The 12,853-nt window shown below is 47.1% G+C and overlaps 1 protein-coding gene across 5 annotated transcripts in view; it reads right to left on the bottom strand.

Moving 5' to 3' along the window:
- Positions 1-12,853, bottom strand: part of LOC122480709 (phospholipid-transporting ATPase IB) — a 606,753-nt gene that overhangs the window by 53,805 nt on the left and 540,095 nt on the right. For all 5 annotated transcript variants that reach the window (XM_043575482.1, XM_043575463.1, XM_043575477.1 and 2 more), the window contains one exon: positions 2,830-2,918. In XM_043575482.1, the coding sequence (XP_043431417.1) occupies positions 2,830-2,918 (89 nt within the window). The remainder of the gene's footprint in view (positions 1-2,829; positions 2,919-12,853) is intronic.

Genomic DNA, 12,853 nt, shown 5'->3' with positions numbered 1-12,853 from the left:
AATGTGGTCATGGGTAAACATTTTGGAAGTGTGTAAGCTAAAGTGTATTAAAATAGTTCTGGGCAATTTAAACTTCATGCTTCTAATAAAAATACTCATTAGCCAGGTATCACATATAATCAGTCAATTATTTTAGTAAAAGATGTGTTAGTTCGGTCCCTTATGAAAATTATGGTTAATAGGATAACAGAGTAGGTACTTTATGGCATCCAAATCTGACTTAAGATAGTCTAACGGATCTTCGACCAGAAAGCTGACAGACTTCATGGAAAAAATGACTGAATTACCTCATGCTGGTTTTCTTTCTTTCTTTTTTTTTTTCCTGACTCTGAAACAGTCTAGGTCCTGAAATGGGAGAGGGGGACTGGGCAGGCTAAGGGGGGAAAATGGAGAAAGAACAGCTCACTTCCCTAAACACTCGTAGAAATACATGCAAAAAGGTGGGCCTGCCTCCTGCTGGGATTTAAAAGCTCTTTCAAAAGAGAGGCAACCTCCAACACTCAAGACAAAACAAAAAGGCCAGTAAGATTGGGCCAAGGCAAGATGAGAGAGTCATCCCGTGAGAGACTCTGACAGGCCCACAGGCTCTTCCGGTGCTCGGTAATTCCGATTCACTTCACTCAAAACTCTCCTTGGAAGCCCAAGGACAGCCACAGCCCGACGTGTCTCAATAAACAGTTGACACCCGGAACCCAGGGAAGGGAGGTTGTGGACAAGCAGGGTTCGTGTGTTTGCTCAGTGTGCAGGAAGGAAAACCGGAACACGTCCCGGGAGTTAAAGCTCAGAAAGAGAAATCACAGTGCGACTCATAGTCGGCTTTCTCTTCCCAGAGAAGCCTCTGAATTTACGGGACCCGACAACATCAACGTCAGGCCGGGAGTATCAACATGGGCCCCGTGATCACAGGGAGGATTCCCAAGTAAACTTGTGAAATTCTCGTTTTTTGAGGACAGAGGTGACTGTACTTGAGACGTGAAATGTGTACTACAAATTGAGCATGTTCTTTGGGCAAATGCTGCAGGTGAGAGCCAAGGTACGCACCCTCGCTGGTTTCTCCAAACAGAAAGGGACAAAAGTACATTTCTGTAAGTGTCCCTGCACTTTGGTAGCGGCCCTTCCGGCTGAGCCCAAAGCTGAGGCGCCGTCTGCTCCTGGGAAGGGCTGTTTTCTGGGCCCCTACCGGGCAGGAGGTAGCAGGTGGGGCAATGCCTGGGGTCTGTCTGCCTCTGTTGGCCCCCCACCAGCATCCTCACCACAGAGCGTGGTCCCTGCTCCTACCCGGCTGGCAAGCTTCTTGGAAATGAAGTGACTTTTGTTCTTTCCATCCAGTGGAGCTGGAGGCAGTGTCCTTTGATTTATTCTTGCTAAAATGTAAATGGCACTAATTTTACAGTGCCAGGGGAAACCAAAAACAAGTCCTGCTTGAAGGAATAATTTGCTTCCCTGGTGACCGGTAACTTTTACTCGGAATGGATTGGAAAAGGCGAGGAGGTAGAGAACACTGTCATCGGCCAACACTCTTTGAAATGGTAGAAAGATACTTTTGCTAAAGTCTCACTTGGCAAATACAGTGTCAATAACATTTTTTTTCATGGCATTAATCTAGATAGTTGAATTAAAATAGGCTGAGATTAATTTATAACTGCATCACTATTCTCAATCAGTATAAATTGTGAAGTGATCTAATGTAACCAACGTCATGTTGTATTTACCTAAAACTAACCCAACTGTCATGTGAAATTGAAGAAATTCAGCAAGGTAAAATGGTATGCCACAATTGGGCTTTGTGCTAGAAGAACAAATAATAGAACATTTTCTCTCCGTGCATTTATTAGATTAAGAAAACATCTTTCCTGGCTATAATTTCATTTCCAAAGATTCTAGTTCAGTTATTTACAAAACACGGGTTTAGTAGATAAAAGAAAGTAGTGGTAAATCAAGCCATTTAATAAATTAGAATTATTTAGTTTTTTCCAACAGTTGCAAAACTTAGTGACGAGGAAAAAAAAACCCACCCAAAATATGTGCTATACAATTCTCTCTCTTCCTCTCTCTCTCTCTCTCTCTCTCTCTCTCTCTCTCTCCACGTTAGGCATCATCAGGTGTCAAGATAATGCCAAAATGAAGACTTTTTCAAAAGACATCCTTAACTGTCAGGCAAGAACAATTCTCATTGAGTGTGGGAGGAAGGGGGAGATAAAAATGAAATCTGATGTCTTTTCCTGGAAGGTTTGGATTAAAGTCTCAATTCTCTACCTCAGGGCCCCAAAATAATTATGCTTTGCCTAAAGTAAAACCAATCCAGGAGGCTCAATTTTCAGGGAAGTCGGCAACTGTTTGTAGGAGGAATCAGGCCTGCCCCAAACAAAACTCAGTGTTCCCTCATTTGGAGTATTCCGTCTCTTTCTCATGGATAAAATTAAAATTTACATTCTCTTGGAACGTAGTTGCTTCATTTACCTTGTACACAAGACATTTCAGAAACAATATTATTTTGAAACGTAAGCAAAAGTTGAGCATGAATTGTTTCCTGTCTGACCCACATTATAATTTCATCTTTGTGATTAATGTTCACATAGATCTGTACACGGACACTCTAAATAAATTATATTTGAAGGATTCCTACTGTGAGTTACCGGGAAAATGAAGACTCCTTCCTTCCAAGTATTTTCTAATTTGAAATGACCTCCACATACGGTTTTTGGCCATGCAGGAGACCTGATTCTTGAGAAGTCCCACAGCATGCAGGACCCTACCGCAGGGTTCACGAAAGGTGACTGCAAGGGCAGCTGAGCAAGACTTAGGGCGGCCACTTCACTTTTCACTTACGCTCTCCACGCCACATCTTCGATCAAACACGCCGTGGGAACCAGAAATAATCCCAACCAGAAGTGTGCAGAGCTCAGGACCATGGTTGCCTGCAAGACACAGAAGTGACACGTGCGTTACGTTTGTTCTTTCAAAAAACCTACATGATTTAATCAATGGAAAACATCCCATCACACACACACACACACACACACACACACACACACACACAGCAGACATTCAATCACAGCGAAAATGTGCACCTCGGCAGAATGTCAAGGAGACCTGACGCGTTAAGTGCCTCTCTGTTGATCTCCATCAGCTCTGGTCTCCTTTCATTTTAACAAGCGTTGTTGTCTCTCTCTTTAAAAAGTGCTTTTTTAAGCCTCTTTCTGATCAGAACACTGTCCCCAAATCCCTCCTATATGGAAAGGTTGGAGCCAGCTTCCTATCAAATCAACTTTTCTCTAGGAGGCTCATTACATCCACTTCCCTTATACATCAGCCCATGTTCCTTTGCTGCTCATTCGTTCGTAGAACCAGTACCTTGGTGATTCTGAACACCCAGAAGAGGAAAATGAATGGTTATAGTCCTTGCCTCCAAGGACATTAAGTACACACACACACACACACACACACACACACACACACACACACACGTGGTATAATCTATAGATTTTTCCCTGATTTTCAACAGGGTCATATGCTGATAAACCCATCATAAGTTGAAAATATCATAAGTCAAAAATGCAGTTAATACACCTAACTTACTGAACACCATAGCCAGTTGGGCAAAATCATCAAAACCCTATTTTATTTTTTTAAGTTTATTCTTGTTTTGAGAGATATATAGAAGCACGCTGGGGAGGGGCAGAGAGGGAGAGGGAGACAGAATTCTAGGCAGGCTCCATGCTGTCTGTGCAGAGCCCGATGTGGGGCTAGAACTCACAAATCGTAAGATCATGATCTGAGCCTAAATCAAGACTTGGGAGCCCAACCAACTGAGCCACCCAGGTGCCCCAAGCCTATTTTATAATAAAGCATTAATGTGGAAAACTGTATGGAGGTTCCTCAAAAAATTACAAATAGAGGGGCGCCTGGGTGGCTCAGTCGGTTAAACGTCCGACTTCGGCTCAGGTCATGATCTCGCGGTTCGTGAGTTCGAGCCCCGCGTCGGGCTCTGGGCTGACGGCTCAGAGCCTGGAGCCTGCTTCTGGTTCTGTGTCTCCCTCTCTCTCTGCCCCTCCCCCGTTCATGCTCTGTCTCTCTCTGTCTCAAAAATGAATAAATGTTAAAAAAAAAACATTAAAAAAAAATTACAAATAGAAATAACCATAGGATCCCAAAATTCCACTACTGGGTATTTAGCCAAAGAAAACAAAAACACTAATTCGAAAGATATATGTGCCCTTATGTTTACTGTAGCATTATTTACAATCCATAGTCAAGATATGGAAGCAACGTAAATGTCCATCCACAGATGAATGGATCCAGAAGATGTGGGGGGGTGTGTACGGACACACAATGGAATATTACTCACACACACGGAATATTACTCGACCATGAACACGAACGAGATCTTGCTATGTGGGACCACATGGATGGATGTACCAGAGGGTATAATGCTGAGTGGAAGAAGCCAGAGAAAGACAAAAGCCATATTTTCCCTTCTACGTGGAATCTAAAAAACAAACTTATTAACAAACAAAAACGCAGAAAAAGACCCATAAGTACAGAGAACAAATTGGTGGTTGCCGGAGGGGAGGGGGAATGCAGGGAGGGAGGGCAAAACAGACGAAGGGTTAAGTTCCATCACGGGGATGGAAGGCACAGCCTAGGGAAGACGGTCAGTGGGACGGGAAGTGTTGTCTGGTGACACGCGGCAGTCACACTACAAACAGATTTGTTGCATCACTACGCTGCGCACCGGAAGCTAACATAACATGGTGTGCCAACTATGCTTTGATAAAAAAAAGAAACAAAAAACGAGACTAAAAATACAATCAAGTGCTGGCTATCTCCTGCGATGTACTGAATACCGTGCTAAAAGTGACAGGTAGTTGTCTGGGTGGCGAATGGTTGTGAGCGTGTCGGCTATTCACCCTCGGGGCTGTGCCGGCTGCCTGGGGAGTGGCCACTGCCCGGCGTCACGAGAGACAATCGTACCACATGCCGCTGGCCCAGGAAAAGATCCAGATTCAAAACTCCAAGTACGGCTTCTACTGAATGCGTCTCGCTCTCACGCCATCATCAAGTTGGAAAATCCTAAATGGAACCATCCTAAGTCAGGGACCGTCCGTACACGACACAGTGGAATATGACATGTATTGTGATCACATTCTAGGGGGTTTCAGAAGGCTAGAAGGCTGGTCGGGCTCCTTGAAGAGCACAGAACGTGAGATGTGTCTAGAAAGATAAGCAGGGTTTCGGCAGCTAGGGAAGGGCAGAGGGAGAGCAGTTCCAAGGGGAACGATGAGTGACAGGGACAGGCAGCGAGGACAGCAGCCTTTGATGAGCGTCACAGACAGCTTGGGGCAGAGGGTTTTAAGGAATAGAGCTGTGGGGCCAAGTTAAATGTCAGGGGAGGAGGTGAAAAGAGAATGTAGGGCAAAAGCCGGGGAGGGGGGTGCGGACAAGTTTGCTCTAAGCAAATGTGGGGGCTGGGGAGTCGGGAGTCCTTAGATTGGGGTTTCCCGTGAGCCGGGCTGGGAGCTTGGAGCTGGCTGGCAACCGGCAAGTTGGCCTGGAAGGGTGGGCCACCTCGAAAAGGGACAAAGGTGACAGAACCTTTCACGTTCATTCCTTTGCTTTTCTGGAGTCCTCACCATTTGGTTCCACGGGAAGGGAGAGGTTTTGCCACAACTCATTACCAAGTGGCCGGAGGCTTTCCGAGGGCAGGCGGGCAGTGGGGTCGAGGCACACGTAAGCTGGGGGACACTTGCAGGGACGCGGCAGGGCTGAGAATCAGGGGGTGCTCAGGGCAGCTCTCTTCAAGTGCAGAGGGCGGGGTTTGGCCCCCACGTGGCATGCTAGTTTCAACGCACTCTCTGGTTGCCGTCCTCTGTTCCGGTGGGCCCGCCACACCCACCGCGGCCCTTGTCCCGAGCAGCCACGGCAAAGCCCACGCCTAACCGCTCGGGTCTTGCCTCCGAACTCTGTCGCGTGGCTGTCCGTGGGACTCGGAGCTTCTGACGATGAGTCTGAGACGCAGTGAGGTCTGGGGTAAAGCTGAACTCCACCCAGGGCCTGGAGGACTTGCTTTGATTTTTCTAAAAAAAAGTGCCTGTTTTCTGACTTAAAACTATGGGAGCGCGTTGTGCCCCATCAAGCACGTCTCTTCCACTTCATCCTCAGGAAATAAGTAATAAAGTGTCCGAAGAAGTAAGTGCAAGAATATTCACACCGTGCTGTGCTACCAAAGACAGGAAGAAAGAAACGTCCAAGAACAGGACTTAATTACATTGTGGTACCTACAGACAATGGGCTCGTGGGTGGCAATTAAGAGGGACAGAGAATTAGATTTGTTGGCACAGAGGAATGTTACAAGGCTAATGCAAACTCCGGTTCTGACACCTCTTCCAACGGACCCACCATGGCAATGGGAGTGTGGGAAAAGCAGCACAACTGGGCCAAATCTCGAAATTGAACTTGAGATGCCATGTCCTGATGCAGTCTGCTACAAGTTCTTTGAATGTGTCTTTGAATGTGAAGCCTTCAGCATGTGTCTATATACGTCAATATACACTCCGATTGTTGTAGGTCCTGTCTTAGGATTTGCTCGCCTTTCACGAATGCATTTTGGGACTTCAAAAGGGGTGGAGTGGTCCCGGCCTTGCTGGGCTCGAGACTACCACCCCCTTTCATACGTGCTGCTGACGTGTTCGTGAATAATGCATCTGGGATACAGGAGGATGGTGACTGTTGTTTGCGTATCTCTCTGGCTATCTCTACTTCCTGTTTTTTTCTACCGAAAATATGTATTACTCACATGAAAGAAAAGATGTAACCCGACCCCTCCCTCCACCTCCTAAGCGAACCACGGGAAGGAGCCCATCAACAACCCTCTTGCCTCTATGGCTGGCTGAGTCCCCAGCTGCAGGGCTGAGTTGGCACCTTGGGTATTGCTCTCTGCTGTACCCGTCTGGGGTGGTACTTGCCCATGGAAGGTGGGACTGGTTTGAGCTATACTTACTGGGGGTAGGTCCTGGATCATCTGCTAGGTGTATTTACCAAAGGGTACGGTCATTTAAAAATAATACTTGACAGCAATGATTTAAACTAGATTACGAAACTCAGTAAGAATTTTACTTGCTGAGCGAAGTAAGGACCGTGAACTTTGAGCTGCCCTACTGGAAATATGAAGCCCCCACCCAAATTAACAAAAGTTATATAGAGATTTGCAAATATTGTTGTTGCTGTTGCTGGTGTTTAAAACTTGGAGCCGGGAAGATTTCGTGTATATAACGTAAAAGTGTGGTTCCAGAAAGGTTTCTACAGATTTTCACGGAATGACTGAGGTCCAACGTCCTGAAAGCTTCCCTAAGGCCACAGCTTTAGTTATTTAAACTTAATTACATTTTCTTGTTCTCTTAAGCATGACAAAAAAAAAAATGTTTATTGAGCTGGGCTGGGTGACAAATGGCACTTAATTACTCTTTCCCCTCCCCTCTCCTAAGTACTATTGAGTGAGGTTTTAAAAATATCCTTTTGATGTGCTAACAGTCTGTTGGGAAGAATGGACCCCCTGTTCCCAGTTAGCACATCTTTACTAGCACAGACATGAGCCACTCAGGTGCCAAATGCACAGGAACCCACTGCAGTAAACTGAGGCTCAGGTGGGTAGAATGAATTGATACATTAGGGCGCAAAAAGGTGAGAGCCCAGACAGGACTGGAGGTTTGTCTGACTGTAATGAGCCACCCAGCACAGCACTGAGTTAGATTAGAAGTATGAACCAGGGGCACCCACAATAGGAGTGACCAGGGATTAGTGCGTTTGTTTGCTACAGTGCTACTAATCTCACACACACAGCCGCAAACTCAGGTCCAGCCATCCAGGAACGTGGTGATAGACCAGGAGTTTTTTTTTTTTTTTCTTTTAAGTTTTATTTATTTGAGAGAGCGCACATGCGTGCGCAAACATGAGCAGGGGGCGGATAGAGAGGGAGAGAGAGAATCCCAAGCAGGCTCCATGCTGTCATTGCAGAGCCTGATGCAGGGATTGATTTCACCACCATCAGATCATGACCCTAGATGATATCCAGAGTTGAACGCTCAACCGACAGAGGCACCCAAGAGACCAATAGACGAGAAGTTTCAAAAGGGAAGCAGAAGTAACCAGAGCCAGGTAAGGTACTTCGTGCTCCCAGTGCGGGGTGCACGGGAACCAAGGTGCTGACAGCGGAAGCCAACTGCTCACCGGCCTAGAGAAGGAACTAGGACTTCTTTGTGCATCTCTATGTGCAGGACTTCCCATGTGACCCCTCACAGTTCCCGTTGCACAGAAGGAAATTTAATTCTGCAACTTCCCCCCAGGATCTGCTGCCACATCCAAAGCCATTGGTTGTCCCCAAGCCCCACTGCCTCCCCTAAACGTGAGCAATGAGGGGCTTCCTCCTCCTGCACCCGCCTGTCCCGGGGCAGGAGAGAACGAACATCCCCCAGCACAGACTTGGCAATAACGCTCAAGCCCCAAGTCTGACTCCCATTTAACACCCGAAACACAGGGCACCAAATTCAAACTGTAAGTCAAAGAAAATCTGGAGGACTTGCAGTGTCACAAAAACCAAAGAACCGCGCCCCCCAATCCCTGCGCTCCCCACCCCCCCCCCCCCCCGCCAGCCACAGAAACAAAATTAAGCCAAATGTCTAAGGACCATCAGCCTGGTAGGGACACTTGTATTTGTGATTTCTACTCCTTAAGTCTTGTTTACCCCTCACCTTTCCTAAATTTGTGTTTCCATTCAAAGGCCCTAGTTTTGTCGGTGAGCTCTGGCTTTCCAAAAACCGTGTTTGCCACGGATGCGCACGAGGGACGTTAAATCCACTTTTCTCTCTGCGAGAGTCGTTTTGGGAAGGGTGGCGATGTACGTTCTCGCACTATTTGCTCTGGGTGACTGTGCGACGGTCGACGCGTTTGTTTAGGAGCTGTGCAACCCCCACACGCCGAGGCTGAGAGACAGGTGCGCGGCACAAATCCATCCTCCCCAGGGAACTCTGGGGCAGGCGGAACGACAGACAGGTGCAGGAAAGACTATCCCGTGTGTGGCTGGATAAAGGACTGAGCTGAGACCACATCCACTTGCTGCGGGAAGGAGGGCACAATTTCAGGCTGAAATCGAGTTCCCTTCCCATAGTCACGTGTGCCCACAGCTCTCCTCCACAGAATACCTACGGCATTAACATTGGGGCCAATGTTACGCTTAGATTTACTGAAAAGTAACATCTCAGTTGTCTCCAAAAGAACGTCCTCAGACGACTCTCCTCCCACGCACTCGGAATGCAAACGAAGTTTTGGAAAAACAACCAAGCGATGCCAGAAGCGCCTACGTACCTGTGCTAACTCAGAAACCACCCCACATGCCTCATCTGGACACTTAAGTGCCGGCCCAGTGGCACGTCCAGATCTACCTGCACAAAAGGGGACTTGAAGCCATAACCCCGGCACAAGAAGTTGCTACCTCAGCCTCGCTGTGATCCCTGAAGATGGGCGAGAAGAAGCAACCACCTAAAAATATCATTCCTACAAACGTGGGGTCATTAAGAACCAAGCATGTAACAAACACTCTCTTTTTGACAGTGGGCTTTATTAATTTTTTTTTTGTCACTAAAGCATAAGGTAGCTCTATCAATGACACTATTATTTTGAAACCCTCAAAAGTTAGTGGTGGATGATTAACGTGGGGCATCTGGGTGGCTCAGTCGGTCGAGCATTCGACTTCGGCTCAGGTATGATCTCACTGTTCGTGAATTCAGGCCCCGCATCGGGCTCTGTGCTGACGGCTCAGAGCCTGGAGCCTGCTTCAGATTCTGTGTCTCCCCCTCTCTCTGACCCTCTCCCGTTCACACTGAGTCTCTCTCTCTCAAAAATAAATATTAAAAAAAAAAACTATATTCCCCCTCCAGGAGGATAAAGGAATGCTTTCCGGGGAAGGGGGGGGGGGTATTAGAATTTAAATGCAGTCAAATGCACAAATCTTAAGTTTTTAGTTCAAAGAGTTCTGACAATTGTGTACATCTGTATAACTACACCTGCCTGATCCCTCCCCTGCCCTGATTTGTCACTAACAGCTAAGTTTTGCCTGTTTTAGGACTTCACGCAAGTGGGAAGACATTCTTTCGCCCAACATGATGCCTTTGAGATTCACGCGCGTTCCTGCGGGTATCTATAACCTATTCTTTTTAAAATGTTTGAGCGGTATTCTGGTTGTGTGAATATATCACAATTTGCTTAACCAGTCTCCTGTGAATGGACCTTGGGGTTCTTTCTAGTTTGGGCCTCTTATCAATAATAAGGCTGCTGTACGCATGTGTACAGAGTCGTTTTTGTGTACATATGTTTCTGTTTCTTTGGGGTCAACGCCTGAGAGTGGGGTTGCTCTGTCATGCGCAGGTATACCGCAGAGATGTTGGGGGTTCAGTTCCAGACCGCGACAATAGAGCAACTATTGCAATGAAACAAGTCAAATGAGTTTTTTTGTTTCCCACTGCATATAAAAGTTATGTCTATGCTATATTATAGTCTGTTAATTGGGCAATGGAATTAGGTCTTAAGAAACAATGCACATACCTTAATTTAAAAATACTGTACTGCTGAGAAAAGCTAACCATCATCTGAGCTTTCAGCAAATCGTAATCCTTTTGCTGGGGGAGGGTCCTGCCTCGATGTCGATGGCTGCTGACCGATCAGGGTGGCGGGTGCTGACGGCTGGCGTGGGTGTGGCAATTTCTGAGAAGAAACACTCAAGTTTGCTGCAGCAAGGGGCTCTTCCTTTCATGAATGGTTTCCCTGTCACATGAGATGCTGTTTGATAGCATTTCACTCACAGTGGAACTTCTTTCAAAACTGGAGTCAGTCCTTTCAAATCCTGCTGCCGCTTTAAGTACCAAGTGTATGTAACATTCTAAATCCTTTGTTGTCATTTCAACAAGCTTCACGGCATCTTCAGCAGGAGCAGAGTCCCATCTGGGGAAACCACGTTCTCTGCTCAGCGGCGAGAAGCAGTCCTCACCCCATCGCGTCCTGTCACGAGATCGCGGCAACGCCATCCACCCTCGGGCCCCACTTCTAGTTCTGGTTCTCTCGGTGTTTCCGCCACATCTGCCGTGATTGCCTCCACCGACGCCCCGAGCCCCCAGAGTCATCCCCAAGGGTGGGAATCCACTTCTGCCAAACGCCTGCAAATGTGGATATTTTGACCTCTTCCCACGAATCACGCATGTTCTTGATGACATCTAGAATGCCGAATCCTTTCCAGGAGGTTTTCAATTTGCTTTGCCCAGATCCATCAGAGGAATCACTTTTTATGACATCGATAGCCTTTCAAAACGCATTTCTTCAATAGTAAGACTTGAAAGTGGAAATGACTCGTCGATCCGTGAGCTGCAGAATCCACGCCGTGGCAGCAGGCGTGGAAACGTTAGTCTCCTTGGGCGTCTCCATCAGAGCTCTTGGGTGAGCACGTGCACTGGCAACGAGCAGCAATATTTCCAAAGGAATCTTTCTTCCTGAGCAGCAGGTCTCAACCGCGGGCTTAAAATATTCAGTAAACCATGTTGTAAACATGACGTGCTGTAAACAGACATACTGTCATCCAGGCGTCGATGATCCGCTTGTAAAGCACAGTGGGCTGGGCATAATTCTAACGGGACCTAGGATTTTCAGAACGGTCCGTGAGCACTTCGTGGACTTCAACTTCAGCGAAGTTGGCTTCCAGTTCAAGTCACCAGCTGCATTAGCTTCTAACGAGAGAGTCAGCCTGTTCTTTGGAGCTTAGAAGCCAGGCAGTGGCCTCTCTCTAGCTGTGAAAGTCCTCAGTGGCATCTTCTTCCAACAGAAGTCTGTTTTGTCTGCGTTGAAAATCTGCTGTTTGGTGCAGCCACCTTCATTAACTACCTTGGCCAGACCTTCTGGAAATTTGCTGCCGCTTCTCATCAGCACCTGCTGCTTCACCCTGCATCATTTACGTTCTGGAGGCTTCCTTCTGTAAGCTTCACGAACCCACCTCTCCTAGCTTCAAACTCTGCTCCTGGTAGCCTCCTCACCTCTCTCGGCCTTCATAAAACTGAAGAGAATTAGGGGCTTGCTCCGGATTAGGCTTTGCTTGGAGGCAATGTTGTGGCTGATGTAACCTTCTGTCCAGGCCACTCCAGGTGACTCTGGATCTGCAATAAGGCTGTTTCCCTTGCTCACCATTTGTGTGTTCACCGGAGAAGCCCTTTCAACTTCCTTCCAGAACGTTTTCTCGGCATTCACGGCTTGGCTGTCTGGTGGAAAAGGGCTACCTTTGGGTCTGGCTCAGCTTTGGGCAAACCTTCCTCACTAAGCTTGATCATTTCTAGGTTTTGATTCGAAGCGAGAGACGTGAGACTCTTCCTTACACTTGAACACATAGAGGCCACTATAGGGTTATTCACTGGCCTAATTTCAATATTGTTGTGTCTCACGGAACAGGGAGCCTCAAGGAGAGGAGGAGAGACCGGGAATGTCTGGCTGGTGGTGGAGCAGTAGAACATACACATTTGTGGATTGAGTTCATTGTCTTACATGCGTGTGGTTTGCAGCGCCCCCAAACTCTTGTTACAAGAGTAACGTCAAAGATCACTGATCCCAGGTCCCCATAACAAATATAATAATGACAAAGTTTGAGGGGCCTCTGGGTGGCTCAGTTGGTTAGGCATCCGACTTCAGCTCAGGTCTGATCTCACTGTTGGTGAGTTCAAGCCCCGCATATAGGCTCTGTGCTGACAGCTTCAGATTCTGTCTCCCTCTCTCTCTGTCCCCCACTCACACTCTCTCTCTCAAAAATAAATATTGTTTATTTAAA

The sequence above is a fragment of the Prionailurus bengalensis genome, chromosome A1 (genome assembly GCF_016509475.1).
Source record: "Prionailurus bengalensis isolate Pbe53 chromosome A1, Fcat_Pben_1.1_paternal_pri, whole genome shotgun sequence".
Taxonomy (NCBI): Eukaryota; Metazoa; Chordata; class Mammalia; order Carnivora; family Felidae; genus Prionailurus; species Prionailurus bengalensis.
This window is presented reverse-complemented; position numbering and strand designations above follow the sequence as displayed.